This window comes from Geotrypetes seraphini, chromosome 5, assembly GCF_902459505.1.
Source record: "Geotrypetes seraphini chromosome 5, aGeoSer1.1, whole genome shotgun sequence".
NCBI lineage: Eukaryota > Metazoa > Chordata > Amphibia > Gymnophiona > Dermophiidae > Geotrypetes > Geotrypetes seraphini.
In genome coordinates, this window is record NC_047088.1 from 251037241 (window position 1) to 251058172 (window position 20932).

Below are 20932 nucleotides of genomic sequence, written 5' to 3' on the forward strand. Positions count from 1 at the left end.
GAAAAGGAAATCTTCACAAATTATACCATGAATATAGTCCACAGTATGGGAGAAAAGCCACACTCAGTCCATCTTGAAACATCAGGAAAGATGGCAATCTTATGACCATAAAATTCAACATTTTCAGTCTTATAGAAAAGACGAAGTACCACTTCTTTATCTAAAGCTTCCATTGCGTGCTGGATCAAGGAAATTATCGTTTCAGCTTATTTTCTTAAGAACAAATAACTTAACGGAATTGCAGACACAATCTGGCCCTCAAACTCCATCTTGGACCCTGCCCATCATATCTCCTAATATCAGTCAAAGACTCCTTTATAAACTCTTTTCTTCCACTCGTCAACAGAACATGTGCCCGAAAGTTGGAAATGAGCAATCATAAGGCTGGTCCTAAAAAAAAAATCACTCGACCATGGTGTACCAAGCAACTTCAGGCCTGTCTCCAACCTGCCCTACATATCTAAGATATTGGAAAAGGCAGCACTAACCCAGCTACAAACATTCATCAACAAATGGGAGGCCCTTTCCACATTCCAGTCAGGCTTCAGAAAACACCACAGCACTGAAACTGTCTTACTGTCAACATTATAGACTACTGATGGCAACTGCTGGATAAGGGCAATGACATTCTATTTGTCTTGCTTAACCTGAGTGCAACTTTTGATATCATCGATCACTCAATCTTCCTCACCTGCCTCGCAGAAATCGGTATCCGTGATACAGCACTACACTGGTTCCAATCCTTTCTGAGCTAAAGATCCCAAAAAGTACTAGGCACTAATCTATCAAAACTGAACAAATCAAATATGAAGTATCACAGGAAACCCTATTATCTGCTCTTCTTTTCAATCTCTACATCAAACCAGTACTTGACATAGCCAAAAAATACCAAATCAAAATCCACTCTGCTGACAACATTCAAATGTATCTACCACTAGGAGCAAATCGCGATTCCCAGACCACAACCCTGCACAACTGCTTATCTTAAATTAAATATTGGATGGCCTCGAACAAACTTCAACTGAACACCTTCAAGACTAAACTACCGTATTTTCACGCATATAACGCGCGCATTATACGCGTTTTACCTACCGCGCATACCCCTCGCGCGTTATATGCGTGAGCGCGGTATACAAAAGTTTTTAAAACATAGTTCCCACCCCGCCCGATTCACCCTCCCAGCAGGACCACTCGCACCCCCACCCCGAACGACCACTCGCACGCGCTCCCACCCGCATCCACGATCGGAGCAAGAGGGAGCCCAAGCCCTCTTGCCCGGCCGACTCCCCGACGTCCGATACATCCCCCCCCCCGGCAGGACCACTCGCACCCCCACCCCGAACGACCGCTCGCACGCGCTCCCACCCGCACCCGCATCCACGATCGGAGCAAGAGGGAGCCCAAGCCCTCTTGCCCGGCCGACTCCCCGACGTCCGATACATCCCCCCCCCGGCAGGACCACTCGCACCCCCACCCCGAAGGACCGCCGACTTCCCGACAATATCGGGCCAGAAGGGAGCCCAAACCCTCCTGGCCACGGCGACCCCCTAACCCCACCCCGCACTACATTACGGGCAGGAGGGATCCCAGGCCCTCCTGCCCTCGACGCAAACCCCCCTCCCCCCCAACGACCGTCCCCCCCCAAGAACCTCCGACCGCCCCCCAGCCGACCCGCGATCCCCCTGGCGACCCCCACGACCCCCCCACCCCCCTTCCCCGTACCTTTGGTAGTTGGCCGGACAGACGGGAGCCAAACCCGCCTGTCCGGCAGGCAGCCAACGAAGGAATGAGGCCGGATTGGCCCATCCATCCTAAAGCTCCGCCTACTGGTGGGGCCTAAGGCGCGTGGGCCAATCAGAATAGGCCCTGGAGCCTTAGGTCCCACCTGGGGGCGCGGCCTGAGGCACATGGGCCCAACCCGACCATGTGCCTCAGGCCGCGCCCCCAGGTGGGACCTAAGGCTCCAGGGCCTATTCTGATTGGCCCACGCGCCTTAGGCCCCACCAGTAGGCGGAGCTTTAGGATGGATGGGCCAATCCGGCCTCATTCCTTCGTTGGCTGCCTGCCGGACAGGCGGGTTTGGCTCCCGTCTGTCCGGCCAACTACCAAAGGTACGGGGAAGGGGGGTGGGGGGGTCGTGGGGGTCGCCAGGGGGGTCGCGGGTCAGCTGGGGGGGCGGTCGGAGGTTCTTGGGGGGGGCGGGCGTTGGGGGGGGGGGGGGGTTTGCGTCGAGGGCAGGAGGGCCTGGGATCCCTCCTGCCCGTAATGTAGTGCGGGGTGGGGTTAGGGGGTCGCCGTGGCCAGGAGGGTTTGGGCTCCCTTCTGGCCCAACTACCAAAGGTACGGGGAAGGGGGGTGGGGGGGGGTCGTGGGGGTCGCCAGGGTGGTCGCGGGTCGGCTGAGGGGGCGGTCGTTGGGGGGGGGGGGGTTTGCGTCGAGGGCAGGAGGGCCTGGGATCCCTCCTGCCCGTAATGTAGTGCGGGGTGGGGTTAGGGGGTCGCCGTGGCCAGGAGGATTTGGGCTCCCTCCTGGCCCGATATTGTTGGGGAATCGGCGGTCCTTCGGGGGGAGGGATGTATCGGACGTCGGGGGGGGGCATCAGGCTTTCAGGATGGGGACAGACCTTCAAGGGGGGACAGTGCACGGAAGTCAGGGGGGGTGAACGGAGAGTCGGGACAGCGCACGGAAAGTCAGGGCAGTGCACGGAAGTCAGGGGGGGGTGAACGGAGAGTCGGGACAGCGCACGGAAAGTCGGGGCAGTGCACGGAAGTCAGGGGGGGGTGAACGGAGAGTCGGGACAGCGCACGGAGAGGCGGGGCAGTGCACGGAAGTCAGGGGGGTGAACGGAGAGTCGGGCAGCATGCGCGGTATAATCGTGAGCGCCTTATACCAAAGTTTTTGTGCTTATCATCGTGATTTCTGCGCGCTATACACGTGTGCGCGTTTTATACGGGTGCGTGTTATTTGCGTGAAAATACGGTACTTTGAATTAGGAAAGAAAAATGCTTCTACGTCCACCCTTCCCTAACTTGGGAATCAACTACCTTGATGGCAAAAGACGAAGTACGGAGCCTAGGAATTACTCTCAATTCAAATCTATCACTCTCCAAACACATCTCACAAGTAGTATCATCCTTCTACCTTCACAGAATAAGACTTCACCCAACTACTCTATACTTTTGTCTCTATATGCCTGGATTACTGCAATGCTTTATTCAATGGTCTTACAGCAAAAAACACCAAATGACTACAGTGAGTTCAAAATGCAGCAATAAGACTACTGAAAAACCTACATGTCCCTGACCCAGTCTCTCCAGCACTGATATTGACCCACTGGCTGCCCATAACTAAACGCTGCATTTTCAAAGACCTAGTTTTGACATATAAATCCCGCTACAACATGACACCCAAATATTTCTCAGACAAACTTCCTCTCTACACCCCAAAGAGAAAGCTACGCTCCCAAGCTACATGCACCATCAGGACACTCCCTCTAACTCCAGACAGCCTAGAAACAATCCTATTCCCATTTCTAACCAAACCTCTGGAACAGCCTTCCTCCTAATATCAGAGCCCTTAAAGTACTTCTTAACTTTAGAAAAGCTGTAAAAACCTTTTAGGAAATTATCCAAACCTTTTTAAAACCCTGTTAAGCTAACTGATTTCACCACATTCTCTGACAACGAATTCCAGAGTTTAATTACATGTTGTGTGAAGAAATATTTTCTCCAGTTTGTTTTAAGTCTGCTACTTAGTAGCTTCATCCCATGTCCCCTAGTCCTAGCATTTTTAGAAAGAGTAAACAAGTGATTCACATCTACACTTTCCACTGCACTCAGTATTTTATAGATCTCTATCAATATCACCCCTGAGCTGTCTCTTCTACAAGCTGAAGATCCCTAGCTGATATAGCCTTTCCTCCTAGGGAAGTTGTCCCATCCCTTTTATCATTTTTGTCACCCTTCTCTGTACCGTTTCTAATTCCGCTATATCATTTTTGAGATACGGCAACCAGAATTGCACACAGTATTCGAGGTGTGGCTTCACCATAGAGTGATACAAGGGCATTATAACATTTTTATCTTTGTTTTTCATTCCTTTCTCGATAACACAGGTCAACACATCATTTTCATCAGAGTTAATGTTGAGTGGGTTTTGTAGTATTTTTCAACAAATCTGTGTTTAGTTTTTCACTAGCACATCACATTTTTGTAATGAGGCTTATTGTATATAATTATAAACATTAATTGGGGATATATTATGCATTTATTAGATAAATGTATAAGGAGGGTTAATGATAGTTGTCTTTGTTTTTTTATGCTACAGGTAGTGATTAATATCAGTCGTTATCATGCCAAGACATTGTACTAATCATCCAGATAGTTTCTGTTACATCTGTGGTTCATTCACGACAAAAGCACAAAATCGCTCAATTACCGTAGGTCTGAAGAAGGTATACAAATTGTACTTTGGCTGTCCACTGGGTGACCAGGATAAGTGTGTACTAGTTGTTCAAATAGACTTCGTGACTGGCTCAATCAGTGAAAGGCAGCAATGTCATTTGCAATCCCAATGATATGAACTGAACCGCGAGACCATATTAAAGATTGCTACTTTTGCCTTGTGAACACAAGTGGATTATCAGCTAAAACTAAGTATAAAATTATATATCCTACTCTGGATTCTGCTATTAGGCCTGTTCCTCATGATGACTCACTGCCTGTCCCTGTACCTCCACAAGATGGACTTGCTTCTGTGGAACATGATGAGGAATGTGATGTTAATACAGCAGCTGGTCACAATCCATTATCTGATCCTGATTATGTGAATGATGAAGATTCGGAACCAGAGACCTTTACACAAGCTGAGCTCAATGATCTTATTCGTGATCTAAATCTTCAAAAGAAAAAGCAGAACTTCTTGCTTCAAGGCTTAAGCAAAAGCACTTGCTTGCAAAAGATGCTAATATAACTCATTACAGATAAAGGAATCATAACTTAATAGCATTCTTCACTGTAAATGACTCATTGTGCTTTTGTCATGACATCAACGGGCTCTTCAACAGTTTGTCACAAGTGTATTGTCCAGATGAATGGTGTCTCTTCATTGATTCTTCACAGAGAAGCTTGAAGGCAATGTTACTGCACAACGGAAATGCCAAACCAAGTATACCAATTGCCCATTTTGCTCATCTAAAGGAGTCTTATGAGAATATGAAGAATTTACTAGAAGCAATTAGTTGTAAAACACACCAGTGGAATATCTGTGGTGATCTGAAGGTCATTGGTATGCTAATGGGAATGTAAGGAGGATTCACTAAATACTGATGATTCCTGTGCTTGTGGGATATCAGATCTACAACTGAACATTATGTCAAGCGTGCCTGGCAGCTGAGGGATACCTATAACCCAGGAACAAGTAGTGTGAAATGTATTCCATTGGTAGATCCTCATAAAATATTTCTTTCACTTCTTCATATCAAGCTGGTAAAAGCCATGGGTAAAGCTAACTCGCCAGGTTTTAAATATCTTGTTAAGAAATTTCAAAAATCAGCATTGCAAACTGAAGTAAGGGATATTTATAGGCCCACAGATCAAGTCCATTATGCAGGATGAAGATTTTAAGCAATCACTCTCAGCAGCTGAGCTTGAAGCTTGGGAGGCATTCAAGTGGTTAGTGGAAAACTTTCTGGGCAACCATAAGTCTCCTTCATACAAGGAAGGAGTTCAGAATCTCCTTGACTCATATCAGAAACTTGGCTGTCGCATGTTATTAAAAAAAATACACTTTTTGCACTCACATTTTGACTTTTTTCTGGAAAATCTTGGTACGGTGAGTGACGAACAAGGAGAACGTTTTCACCAGGACATTCAGTTAATGGAGTGTCACTACCAAGGTTTCTGGAATGAGAGTATGATGGCCGACTACTAATGGATGTTGTGCCGTGACAATCCATACACAGCTCACAAAAATAAATCATACTCTTAAGCATTTTTGAAGAAATATCGGTTGCTAAGTGACACAGTCCAGTATAATTATGCTGTTCTGTGTGTTTATTTGACTTTGAACCGAAGATACTGAAACATTTCTTTAAGTTGATGCTGCAATTCTTGAAACCCTATATGCTAAAACGCTATAAAATAAGATCAGTCATAACTTTAAAAGTTTACATGACTGAAAAAAAGCTAATAACAGATCTGAAATCAGTGTGAAAAACCAATTTAGAAAAATGTGCTGTGTTGTCAGATGATTCTCCCTCCAAATTTTTTGTTGCCTTGTGCAATTCCTAACATTCTATTTGCTTTCTTAGCCGCTGCCGCATATTGAGCCAAGGATTTCAACGTATCCTCAACAAAGACATCTAGATCATTTTCCTGGCCAGTGACTATAGTTTGGGTTCCTCTTTCCCACATACATCACTTCGCACTTGTTCACATTAAATGTCATCTGCCATTTTGATGCCCAGTCTCACAAGATCCTCTTGAAATTTAACAACTTTGTGTCATCAGCAAATGTAATTATCTCACTAGTTATTCCCCATCTCTAGATCATTGATAAATATGTTAACAAGACAGCGGCCCCAGCATAGGCCTCTGGGGAACCCCACTATTTACCCTTCTCCATTGAGAATATTGACCATTTAAACCTACTCTGTTTTCTCTTTCAACTAGTTCTTAATCCATAATAGGACATTACCTCATATCTTATGACTTCCTAATTTCCTCAGAAAGTCTTTCATGAGGTACTGTGTCATTAATTGGAAAGAGATGAGCAAAAAAATAAGTGAATAAATAAATAGGAAACATATGAATAAAGCAATTCAGAAACAATTTCTATTTCATTACCTAATTAACATGACCATTTAATGAAGAACTTTATTTGTATTCCAATTAAGTTAAGCTTATAGCAAAAACAGGAATGTGCATACATTGTCAACAATATGCCCTGCATATCTGCACTGAACATGGCACACAGCTCAGAATACTGTTCATGAGTTTAATATTAAATGGGCTCCAGTATTATTAACAAGCCAAGCATTCATTCATTAACCAGATCTGATGTTAGTGCTGTAATCAGAGTTCTGTTTAGAGCAAAGAAAATAATGGGAGCTCCTAATGATATTTATTTGAAGACACTGCCTCTTATGCATGGCTTATGCTACTTTTTAAATGGGTTGGGTTTTTTAAAATAAATTTATCCTTAGCACCTCTCTTCAATAATTACACTTGTGAGAGCCCAAATGTATACAGCTCAAATAATGGAACAATAGTTAATTGATCCACCCACCCGTGGCTCATCTTCATAGATGCATCTGTCAGTAACATGATCCTCAGAAACACCACCTCGGGCTCCTGTTAATTCATGGCCTCAGGTTTTATGTGTAAACTCCTCATCGGACCCACGATGTGGGAGCCATAACAGAAAATATTTCATTTCTTCTTATGCCAATGATTTTTAAGGAGGGGATAGATAATAAATTTGAAGTAGATGAACGTAACGAACGTACTGAATTATATGGAATGAGCATTTTAGAAATAAATTGTGGTTCGTTGAAGGTGAGTGTTTTATGTACTAAAAGTATAATTTTGAAAGTAATACAATGCGAAATGGGCAACCAGTGTGATTTAATCAACAGTGGAGTGACGTGATCATATTTTTTAGCTTTATGGATTAATTTTATTGCAGTGTTTTGAATTATCTGAAGTCGTCTTTTTTCTTTCTGGGTTATATTAATGAAGAGGGAGTTGCAATAATCTAATTTAGATATAATAAGAGAATGAATTAGAATATTGATAGATTTAGAATCAAGAAAGGTAGAGATTGATCTTATAAGACGTAATCTGTAGAAGCAAGATCTAACTGTTTCACTAATATGACTGTGAAATGATAGGTCTACATCAAGTATTACTCCAAGAATTTTAAGTTGAGATACAGATTCTATAGGAATATTGTTTAGAGTAAATGGTGATGATAGTGCTAGGTTTGCTTTCCAGATGAAAAGCATGGTCTTGGATTTTTGTATATTTAGTGCCAGTTTGTTACAAGTTAACCAGTTTTTTATTAATTCCAGTTTTTTGTTTATGGCTTGAATTTCTTCGTCATTTTCAGGGTCAATGGGGTGTATAAGTTGTATATCATCCGCATAGGAAAAAGTTGTAAAGCCAAGTGATTGGGAAATAGTAAGAAGTGGTGATAAGAAGATGTTAAATAAGAGAGGAGATAAAATTGAGCCTTGCGGTACTCCATAGGTAGTAGTATAGTTTGAAGAGAAAGCATCCTTAAATTTGACTCTGGAAATGCGGTCAGAGAGAAAAGAATGTAACCATTGTAAGACTTGACCATCTATGCCTAGTGATTGCATCCGATTTAACAGTAGTTCATGATCGATTGTATCGAATGCAGCCGATAAGTCTAAAGAGAAAAGAGCAACTGATTTGTGATGGTCGAGGTAATAGTGTATATTTGTTATAAGACCAATCAACGAGTATTCTGTACTATGGTGTTTGCGAAATCCTGTTTGGTTGGGGTGAAGGGCATTTGAGGATTCGATAAAGTCGGAAAGTTGGTCAAACACTAGTTTTTCGGATAGTTTCATTAAAAACGGTAAATTAGAAATCGGTCGATAGTTGGAGATATCATCTTGACTATTTTTGAAATTTTTTATAATAGGAATGACAGTAGACGTTTTCCAAGATATAGGAACAGTTGCAGATAGGAAACTATTTTGAATAAGAGAGAGAATATAAGGGCCAAGATAAGAAAAAATTTTTTTTAAATATATTGGAGGAATGATTTCTGATGAAGAGCCTTTTAGATTAATATTTTTAAGATGTCCTTCTAATTCTTGCAAGGAAGGTGTTCTGAAATTGCTACATTTCGCTGTAGGAATATTAGTACTTGCATCTTCTGATATAAGTGTGTTTGATGTATTGTTTGTAAAATTTTGTCTAATTGTGGAGATTTTCTGACAGAAATAATCTGCTATTTCTTGGGCTGTTAGATTTGATTTTAACTTACTGGTTGTATTTTGTAATTCTGGTTTAATGGATTTTAAGATATTAAATAAAACCGAAGTATTGTTGGCTTTTTGGATTTTATTACTGTAATATGTTTTTTTTGCTTGGCAAATTTTGTAATTTAATGATAATTTAGTTTAATAGCTATGAGGCGTTTTAATAAAGTTTATAATATGACTTATCTTAAACGTGGTCTTCAAAACTGGGATAGCTTTTTAAAATGTGACAGAATGCTTTCTTTGCTCATAAGTTAACACTGTGTTTTTCTTATATTTTATGATGGCACATTAAAGTCCAGAAAGCTAAATATGATCTTTTAGAGTAAAAGATCATATCATAACAAACATTCCTGCAGCTGGGTAAACTCTTGCGGAGTCCCGCAGGGCTCTCCTCTATCCCCTATATTGTTCAACATTTACCTTGCCTCATTGGGGAACTTACTGCAAAACTTAAAAGTTAAATTCTATATCTATGCAAACGATAGTTATTCCCCTTACTACCCTGACTTCTGAGACAATGAATCAACTATCATCCATTCTAAAGCAAATCGAATTATGGATGACAGAATTCAAATTGAAACTCAACTCAGACAAAACCAAATTTTTCCTGGCAAGCCCAAACGATAAAATTAAAGACACATCAATCTTCTTGAATGGTCAGGTCTTCCCTATTGACCATTCCATAAAAATTCTGGGAGTGACTCTGGACCGCCACCTCACTCTAAACGCTCACACAGATTTACTGGTTAGAAAATGCTTCTCGATACTGTGGAAACTCAGAACCATCAGAAAATACTTTGATGCAGCATCATTCCGCCTATTGGTTCAATCTTCCATCTTGAGCATGCTCGACTATTGCAACATCATTTACTTAGGATCCTTCAAAAAAACCATTCTAAGACTCAGAGTTATTCAGAATTCAGCAGTTCGATTGATTTTTGGGCTGAAGAAATGGAAACACATTAGTCTCTATTGTCAAAAACTTCATTGGCTGCCCCTGGAAGCAAGAGTTCTGTTTACATTTTTCTGTCTTTGTTACAAATCAATATTCGGTCTGGCCCCTACGTACCTGGTTTCCCAATTTAATCTGGATAGTTCTATTAGGCTCACACGTAGAATTCATCTGTTCACCTTTCCGACAATTAAGGCCTGCCACTACAAAAGATTCCTAGACAGAACGCTCGCCTTCCAGGCAGGCAAATGGAACGATTGGCTGGGTAAAATTATCACGCATTCCTCATCCTACCTCAGTTTTAGAAAATCTGTAAAAACTAATCTGTTTAATCGAATTGTAACCTAAGAATTTTCATAAACTTTCCTCTTCTTCCTTTCTGTAAGCTTGTATGCAATATAATACAACTGGGTAATTGAATAAATTGAATATTGTTCCAAAGGAAATGTAGCACAAACAGCAAAAAAGGAACAATAATAGTTATTAATACAGTTTCAAAAATGGCGTTTAGAATCCAAAAGTAGAGTAAAATAACTCAGCATAGGGGAAAACCCTTTTATAAACTTTCATAGAATCAATCATTGTACCATCTTGTTAGAATAAATGATTTTTAAATAACTTCATAGATTCATAAGTAATTCTTAAATCTCCATGATGTGAAAATAAAGTCCAAAGTCCAAAGTTTTGTGAAAAGCTAATATAAGTAAACAGATTTAGTTTCAATGTCTCTGCAGCGGTGACCCAGCGGGGTCACCGCTGCAGAGACATTGAAACTAAATCTGTTTACTTATATTAGCTTTTCACAAAACTTTGGACTTTGGACTTTATTTTCACATCATGGAGATTTAAGAATTACTTATGAATCTATGAAGTTATTTAAAAATCATTTATTCTAACAAGATGGTACAATGATTGATTCTATGAAAGTTTATAAAAGGGTTTTCCCCTATGCTGAGTTATTTTACTCTACTTTTGGATTCTAAACGCCATTTTTGAAACTGTATTAATAACTATTATTGTTCCTTTTTTGCTGTTTGAGCTTGTATGCAATGTCTTTGTATTGTGACCACTTCACTTTTTGTTCAGTTCCTTTCGTTGTAAACTGCCTCGAATCATCAAGGCTTATATTTGATAACAATGTAGTGTAAACTCTTCGCTGATTGCCCAGCACTTCTTGTTGTATTCGATGACTTTATATTGTGACCACTTCGCTGTTTGTCCAGCTCCTTTCGTTGTAAACTGCCTTGAATCTTCATGGCTTATATTTGATAACAATGTAGTGTAAACTCTTCGCTGATTGCCCAGCACTTCTTGTTGTAAACCGCCTCAAACTTTCATGGCTTTGGCGGTATATAAGAATAAAATTATTATTATTATTAAATAGCATGACGTTTGTAGTCATTTGTTTCTGTGGACATTTATTTATCTCATAGAAAACAAGCTTACATTTCAGGGTTTAACACAAATAAAGAAAACATACAGTTCGTGAACCTTCTATAATTTTGTCTTCAGTGATTAAACATTTACTAAAACATTATTTACTCCCATGTATTAGTCCAAAATGCTAAATATATTCAGTGTGTGTATATATGTGCAGTGGTGTAGCGAGGTTGAAAGTCGCCCGGGACGGTGGCACCCCTCTCTTGCCGCCACCTTCCCTCCCCCCAGCACCCTCCTCCATCCGCTCCTTCCCCACTTGATGTTGTCTAGCATATGTTTGAAGCTTTTATGAGTTATAAAGGCCCATCTGTGCCATATGGGGTCACACTACTTATTGTGCACAGAGGTTTTCCCTCGCAGAATGTTGTTCCCCCCTGCAGGTTTCTATTCCTGATCAGTAGGTCTGGTCAGAAAACAACTGGGATGATTGGAAGTCAGATTCTATGCCTTTATTCCCTCAAAATGAATCCTCACTTGGAGGAATTCAGGGTCTCAGACAGGAGCCTTCAGTCAGGGGTCCGTGATGGCCCTGGTCTAGGGGGAAGACTCAACAATATGCCACCTTTTTAAACTGGCAGCTGTCGAAGCTCTCCTTGTAATGATTTTAAAAAAGCGAGTCATTCTCTAAAAACAGGGCATACAAATGAGGTTGCACCTAGGCCAATCAGAGCCATAGGCCCCTCCCTGGCACATCCCAGGATGCACCGGGAAAGGAAAGGCCCGCCATTTTGTAAGAGGCGGACCTGCTAGCCGGAGCAGGTAGGCGTCCCTCTGGCCGGACTTCCTGAATAAGGTGTGTGTGTGTGTGGGGGGGGGGTGTCATCAGGGGCAGTTGTTGGGGGGGGTTGGTCAACCCTAGGAGAAAGTGGGCATCTCTCCCGCTGTGGGGGGTGGGTTAGCAGTGTGGGGTAATTGTGCGAAGCGGCAGGAGAGAGTTGGCATCTCTCCTGCCAATCTTCAATTTGGGGTTGATGCTTTTTGTTTGGTTTTTTTTTTAATTTGCATTGGTGGAAGGGGAGTCTGAGCTGTCGAATCTTACTTTCCTGTTGGTGCCTGATCATAAGAACATAAGAACATAAGCAGTGCCTCCGCTGGGTCAGACCATAGGTCCATCCTGCCCAGCAGTCCGCTCCCACGGCGGCCCAAACAGGTCACGACCTGTCTGAATCTCCAGAAGGGGTCCCCTTGCCACCTTGGTTTCCCATTTAAGTCCTAGCTTCCCATCGAAGTCCTAACCCTCCGGTCTTGCACATGCACGACCTGGTTGGGTTTCTATACTTATTACCTGGTTAGCTTTCTATACCTGTGATACATCCCAGCACCTCTCTCAGTATCCCACGATCCCTTTATCCCTCAGGAATCCGTCCAATCCCTGTTTGAATCCTTGTACCGTACTCTGCCTGATCACTTCCTCCGGTAGCGCATTCCAAGTGTCCACAACCCTTTGGGTGAAAAAAAACTTCCTTGCATTTGTTTTGAACCTATCTCCCTTCAGTTTCTCCGAATGCCCCCTCGTACCTGTTGTCCCCTTCAGTCTGAAGAATCTGTCCCTATCCACCCTCTCCATGCTCCTCATGATCTTGAAGGTCTCTATCATATCTCCCCTGAGCCTCCTTTTTTCCAGAGAGAAGAGCCCCAGCCTATCCAACCTCTCGGCGTAAGACTAATGCAGCTCAGAGCTATCAGCAAATTTTGACCACAAATGTGACACAAGATTAGAGAATCTCTCAGCGATTATAGAGAATTGTTTGGAGTGCTCATTTTAATATTAATGACCTCGTCGTACTACATTTGCATGCTGCTGGAACCGGTTTAGCGACTGAGTTAAAGGCAACCTTAAGTTTTGAGAATCTGGTCCTGAATCCTCATGAGTTTAAAGCTTGAGCCCCCATAAACCTCCTTTGCTACATGTTCTGTCATGAGCATTTCTAAGTCTCAGACCACCTTTTTTCCTTTGCATCCAGACTTTACAATGATGTTAATGAAGCAATGGGAGACTCCAGAGGGCCCTTTGCGGATTACCAGGACTATGTCAAAGTTGTATCTGCTGGCTGCAGATTTCCAAGAACTGTTTGTCCCACCTAACGTGAATTCAAAAGGGACGCAGGTTACCAAACATACTTCTCTCCCTAGTGAAGATGGAGTAATTTTAAAGGATATGCAAGATCAGAGGAGAAGAGGCAATTTGAGGCCTTGGCTCTGGGGCTCGTGGCAGCGGATTCCGTTGTCGCATGTGCATACCGAATCCTGCGTCAGACTCTACCTACCCCCAGCTGCTAATTTTGGGGGTGGATTATGTAGCGGATGTTCTCTATGATATGTTCCGAGTCAAGAACAAAGTTTTCTGCTTATTATTTCTCTGCCCGTAGAATGCTTTGCATCAGACAATGGGCAGGAGATTGTGCTTCCAAGGTTACTATGAGCAGCCCTCCTTTCAAGGGCCTTATGCTCTTTGGCAAGAGCTTGAATGATCTTATGGCCAGTGTGTCAGACCATCATCCTAAAACTTTACCAGACAGTAGACCACGTGCCCCTGGGGGTAGTGGTTGTGGAACGTTTGTGGTTCACAATGATTTTGTCAGTTCTCAGCAAGGTCCTATGCTCAGAGATTGTTTCAAGAATTAAGATAGAGGTTCAGAGGCTCTAGGAGAGCTCCAATACCAGGTTCCTGCCCCGCAGCAGCCTCCAAGAAGTCACAATGATGCCAGGATAGTAGCCGATCTCCTGCAGATAGGACAGTTGTCAGCTTACTGGGAGGCCTGGGCAAGGATTTGCTCAGACCACTGGGTGCTGAACATCATTCAAGAAGGGTACAAGCTGGAATTCTATTGCCCCCTGCAGGTACACTGACAGACAGCTTGAGCGATGAAGTGTCTGGTTTCCCATCCTGATGTAGCATGATTTTTGAAGGGAGCAACATGGCTGCATCCTCCTGTGCGACGGCCATTTCCAACCTGGAACCTTAATATTGAAAGAGACGTCACTGATGGATTTTACTTTCAAAACAATTTTTCTAGTAGCTATTACTTTAGCGAGAAGGATGTCGGAGCTACAGGCTCTGTCGAGCAGAGAGTTCAGGATTACAGAAGCAGGGGTTCTCACTCTGCACGGTACCTTCTTTTCTGCCAAAAGTGGTCTCAGCTTTCCACGTAAATAAGGAAGTCCAGCTGCCTATGTTTCATTCCACAGGTTTGGAGAAAAAGAACAAAGTTGGCATTGCTGGGTGTTAGGTTTCTTCTTCATTACCTCAAGGTGACAAATGATTTTCGTCTCGGATCATATTTTTGTACTAATGAGTCCTAGTCACCTGGGGAAGCCAGCTTCCAAAGCTTCCATTTCAAGATCAATTTGTATGGCTTTTTCTTCAGTGTATATTGGGTATGGTAAGCAACCACCAATCTCTTTGAGAGCACACTCTATAAGGGGTATGGCTTCTTCATGGGCTATGGATAGTCCTGGGCAGTTGTGCCTGAAGAGGTTTGTAGGGCGGCTACTTGGTCTACCCCCCATACTTTCACAAAGTTTTACAGGGTGGATGTGGCAGCATGATTGGACACTGCTTTTGGGTCCTTCGTGCTAGCAGCAGGTTCATCTGCCCTGCCCTAGACTCAGGGGACTACTTTGGTAAATCCCACTGGTAAGACCCATTTATGCCTTTTGCATTAGAAGGGAAGATTAGGTTCTTACCTTGATAATCTTCTTTCTAGTAGAAAGGCTTATGAGTCTCGAAGGCCTGCTCTTTCAGATTTAGATTTAGCCTGCTTTCTTTCATGTTTCATGTTCTTTCATGTTTATTTCTAGATGTTGACTTTCGTCTGTCAAACAGATCTGAATTTAAGTGCTGACCAACCAGAAGGTCTCCACAATGTCTGGAGATATTTCCACCAGATGAGAGGTTTTAGATCTGTCTCTTGATTGTTAAAAAAAAAAAAAAAAAATCACATAAGTGTTAGTGCTGGTTGTATTCAGGTAAGTGGATTATTGGGTTCCACCATGTTGTTTTCTTTAATTGTTTTATGAGTACTAGCAGAGTAGATTTGGATTCATCAGAGAGTTCCCCGTGCCCCTCCTCTGTCTTTTTTTCCTATTTTAGTGGTTTTCAACTGCTTTGGGACGAACTGAGGAGCATGTGCTTGCTTTTTGTTAGTTGTTGTTGCTGCCTTTGCCACCATGCAGACCAGGCGAAGCAGCAACCTGTTGACCATGTGAATGAAAAAGAGGAAGAGATAAAGGAGACAAATGGAACAATATGGAATGGTGGTGGTGGTAAGAAGAGCAGGAGATGGGGCTGTGCTGGATAGTTGGGGTGTGGGGAAAAGGAAGATGAAAGCCATGCTGGATGGTTAGTATAGGGAAGGGGGAAGGGACATGCTGGATGATAGTGGTAGGAAAAAGGGAAGAGAGGAAAGAGTTAATGCTGGATGGGGGGAAGAGAGAGACACACACACAGGAGAGATCCTTGTGGCTAGGAGAGTTGGGGAGGGAGAGAGAGAGAGGAGATGCTGCATGGCAGAGAGGAAAGTTAATCTCTCATGTAGTCAGAATCTTCTTTTTTTCCCCTTCCTTTTTTACCATGAGGATAATCCAATTTGATTGTGACCAAAAAGGGTCCCCTAGTTCTTTGAAAAATACAAGGGGTTATGGTTAATTGATCTTCTTTTATTTTAGAGCTAAACGTGAGCAAGAATGGCTTCATTTTAAAAGACTGAAAGAAGAGGAGGAACTCAAACAACAACTTCATCTTCAGAGGCGAAGAGCTATGAGAATATTTAATGAAAAACAGCTGACATTACTTGAAATAGTTCATGCTGGTATGTGATACTGGTTACCTCCTTATGGACACCCCACATCGCAGTGGTCCTGAACAAACAATTGTGGGAGCATTTCACTAAAGTGTGATAAAGTTATGCAATCAATATGCAGTTTGTGCCAAGTCTTTACATTACTGTTGCCAACATCTGCCCATGCAGTTAATGCAGGGAAAATACAATGAGAATGCATTAACAGCTCTGCTGATAATACAGAGAGACTTATTACCTGTTGAGTTACCACATGTTAATTGCAAGGTGCAGACTATGCCAGTTCCCTACCCCATTACATACTATCCAGTTAATGCAAGAGCTACTGGGTTAACGATTAGCATGTGCTAATCCCTATCATGTTAATATGCTTTAATAAAAAGCCCCTGAGTATCTGTAGGACTGAATAGTGGGGTTTAGGGATTAGCCAAGTGCCTCTATAGCTACTGGATTTTTGTTCTTCATTACACATCTTTCTAATGGCATGTGACATAAAATTTGCTAGCTCTTTGGCCAAGAGGATAGAAGCCTCAGAAAATGTCTGCTTTGGCCAGGAATATGAGGATGCTTTGTAACTGCATACCTTGTATCACTTAGGACAGTAATCATTCTTTCTTGGTTGTGTTGTTCAAAATACTAGGTCAAAGTATTTAAGTAAAAGTAAAAATTAAATGTATGTTTTATTACTTAAGTAAAAGTAAAAAGTGTAGGACAACAGGCAGATATTTTCACTTGTGGGTGATTTCATCCATAGAGCCCGGTACAGACAGTGCAAAAGTGTACTGTCACTTTGAAAAGTTTTGAGACCGCCCATACCACGCATACACCGGTGCCTTCTTGCCTGATGTTGGCTCGTGGGACCAAGGCCAGGTGTTCTGGTAGGAATGAATGTTGAGAAGTGTGCTCTGTGTAGTTTAATTTTGTGGTTAACCATTATGTGTTATTAATAAGATTATACTGTATGTATATATGGAAAAATGAATGGAAAAAATGGGCGGGGTCTGAAGCGGAGCTTTCGGGGCCCCCCCAACAAAAATGTGTTCTGCTGCCTTTGTGCCCAAATGCTCAACAGATTCACCAGAGACTAGTCATTGGACTCTCTATCCAACACATGCTCGGCCCAACGGAAGCAGGTCCTGGCCATCAGACCACTACAAATCGTTGCCTGGACTGCCAAGGCAGCAATATTAAAACTTAAGAAGAGACTCCATCTTCCGTTCCTGGAGGTCCCCCAGGTCTGAACTCCCCTCCACCAGAACCATATGCCTCTTAACAATGGCTGAAACCACTGTGTCCACAGCCAGCGGATATAAGGAGTCCCTATCGGAATCAGGAATAGGGTAAAGAAGGGACATAGACCATGCTAGCTGAAAAGGGGCATCCATGGTCTTCCCCTGAGTGTGCACGATATCCTATACATCCTGCTGCATTGAAAAAGAATGGGAGGCCGTCCAAATCCCTCAAAGAGGATTCACCACACAAGGGGCCTCTTTGGACTTATCCTCAAAATGCAAAATAGAAGACACTTGAATTTGAGCTCCTGCAGCTCCTCCCAGTGAAAAATGCATACAACCAAAGTGTCCTCCCCCACAAGCAGCTCAGACATCCAGTCACCCATGTCATCTGCCCTCCCCTCTGAAGGTCCTGCAGATCCTTGGAGAGACCCAGATCCTCATCGGGTGACACATCATCAACCAGAAAAGCCACATCCTTTCACAAGAGATGTTGCTGCTTAGGAGGAGACAGGGGGGACTGGCACTGAAGAAATAGGCACCCTGGATGGAGCCGAGACCACAGGGGAAATCACAGGACTGCCAGCTATGTGCAGGCAGTATGCTTTCTACATAGCCAGCACAATTCCAGTGAAAACCACACAGGCAAGACAGAATCATACCTTCTTTCAGCAGTTCCACATCATATCATCAACTGGCTCACCAATCTGTTAAATAGTTCCTTCAACCAAGGGCACCTACCCAAAGAAATGAGAAAAATAGCCTTAACCCCTATACCGAAAACAGCCCAAGCAGACTTCTCCATAGCATCTTACTACAGACAGATTGCTGGTATTCTGAGCCTCACTAAAATCCTCGAGTCCCATGTCAGCAAGCAGCTAACCTCTTACATAGAGAAACACTCCTGCCTTCATACATTCCAATATGGCTTCCGAAAAAAGCACAGCACCAAGCTCCTCATCATCACCCTAATCACTAAAATCAAACAGTTGCTAAGTTTGGTTCATCAGGCCATATTACTCCAATTTGATATCTCCGCAGCCTTCGACTCAGTGGACCACCAATTACTCCTAACCAAACTCTCATAAATTGGTATAACAGGAACTGTACTGAATTGGCTTGCCGACTTCCTACAAAATCATGAATACATAGTCAAAAGGCAAGAATCATACTCCAACCCTTGGAAGACGTTCTGTGGCATCCCACAAGGCTCCCCATTATCCCAAATCCTATTCAATTTATTCATGAGCTCGCTGGGTCACATCAAATTAGGAAAATGAAATGGTACTGTTGTATGCTGACGACATCCTCCTCCTCATTCCCATAACCAAAAACCATCCTAATATTGCCGAAAAAATCTCAAACAATATAGATAAAATTCAAACCTGGGCAACGAACAACAAGCTGAAACTGAACGCCACTAAGACCAAAGCCATTGGTTTCCGCACCGCACAACAGAATGTCATACGTAACCTCACTCTTCCATCAGGCATTACTCTCATAATGGAAAAATCCACCAAGGTACTAGGCTGCATCTTAGACGACACTCTCACAATGGAACCACAAATATCTAACCTTTGGAAAAAGACCATCTACACTATGCATCAACTGCGACTCACAAGATCATACTTCTGCTCTGATCGTTCAGATGATGGTCCTACTTCAACTGGACTACTGCAACTCCGCCTACCTTGGCATCAACACCTCTCTCATCCACAACCTACAAATCATCCAGAACACAACAGTTAGACTAATCTACAAATTAAAGAAATTTGACTTAATCACAACCTTCATCAGGCAATTACATTGGCTCCCAATATCATCCCGAATAATTTTCAAATCGTCTTGTATCCTACACCAGATCCTATACGGAAGCTCAGCAGCCCCTTTCATCCAATTATTCTCTAATGTTTGGTCAACATCAAAAAGAATCCTTAACAGTATCCAACTAAATCTACCATCCACAAAAAACCTCCACTACAAGCAAATTTTCTATTCTATGCTAACTTATCTGGGTGTAAAAACCTGGAATGACCTATCAGAAGTTATCAGGACAGAGACAAACTACACTATATTCAGAAAAAACCTGAAGACTCACCTCTTTGACAACTAACAGTCTTAGTTTCTGTATAACTCTCCCCCTTCTTCTGGTTCCCCTCTCTTATTTCTCCATACCCCCTTCCCTACTACTTTCCCCCTTCCTCCTTGATCTGTCGCCTTGAGCCTGTATAGGTATGTGCGACACACAAATGGAAGATTAGATTAGATTAGAATCATGCGCAACTGCCTAGGAAGAGGCCTGCACGACCTGTTCCAGCCTCTCTAATTTAAGCAGGAGCTCAACAGAAGGGCTGAATTTCCCCTGAGGTCGAATTCACTGAAGATGCCTGAAAAAATAAAGTTACAGTAAGGGAATCCCCAGAAAACCCCGAGAAGATCCTGAGTGCTTTTGGTGGAAAAGGAACCCCAGAGCTCCACACTGCCAGCAGCCGCGACAGCTAGAGAATCTACAGTGCCTTAGGCAGTTAGGGAACCCTGGGCCTCCCTGCCACCAACTCTCCCTTTGCGGCCATTGGAGAATCCCTTTTGCCGGCATGTGAAGCCGACCCCAACGAGGGTTTCCCATTTCACATGGCCGTGAGCAAAAATGACGGGCTCCGGCTTCTTTGAGATCTTGGCCAAGAAATGCTCATTGTGAACTACAAGGCGGGCTCAATTCAGATGCCGATTAGCTATAAGGGAGAAAAGTTCCCTTCAGACAGGCACTAAGAAAAAACAATGGCTCTGCCTCAGGATTTATTTTTTAATTTTAATTCTTAAAGAAGCAGATCTCGCTGGCTCTCCAAGCTGTAGTCAGTGCCCTCAGACAAGGCGTACAGCTGAGGCACCTCTAAATAAAAACTGGGGAACTGAGGGAAAATGGGGGAGAGAGTCAGCCACCCACATGTGACACCCCCAAGGTTAAATGGGACCCCTTCAGGACCCAAGCTCTGTCCAGACAAGAAACAGCCAGAAAGCCATCGCTTGTCCTTTCCAACAGACCCTAACTAAAGACCAAGAAGGGAACAGGACTTCACAGGCTTACCACCTCCACCTGCTGGAGACTGAGAACAGACTGATTCTAAGAGGGACTGTACAGCCCATTTATACTGCTAATAGAATTCAGTGTTTTCTCACTCTCCACCTGCTGGTAGAAGAGCGTGAACCCATCCATCTGTGGCGGTCTGGAGGGATGCTAAAGAATGGTCATTTGTACTCTAGACACTCCAATGTAACTACTATCTTTTATAAATCTTTATTCATTTTCTTATGTTACAGCAAGTGGATTACATAAGCTCAATTAAAACTTGGATATACACACTTGATAAACTCATAATAAATATCAGTAAAACATTTTTTTTATTTTTGAAGCAAAGTATAAAATACAGATTAATATATAAGAATTTTAAATTATATAATACATATTGAATATAATAGTTTCCCATCCCCTCCC

At 42.8% G+C, this 20932-nt stretch overlaps 1 protein-coding gene across 9 annotated transcripts in view; it reads left to right on the forward strand.

Moving 5' to 3' along the window:
- Positions 1–20932, forward strand: part of IQCB1 (IQ motif containing B1) — a 105737-nt gene that overhangs the window by 67038 nt on the left and 17767 nt on the right. For all 9 annotated transcript variants that reach the window (XM_033944839.1, XM_033944840.1, XM_033944836.1 and 6 more), the window contains one exon: positions 16077–16219. In XM_033944839.1, the coding sequence (XP_033800730.1) occupies positions 16077–16219 (143 nt within the window). The remainder of the gene's footprint in view (positions 1–16076; positions 16220–20932) is intronic.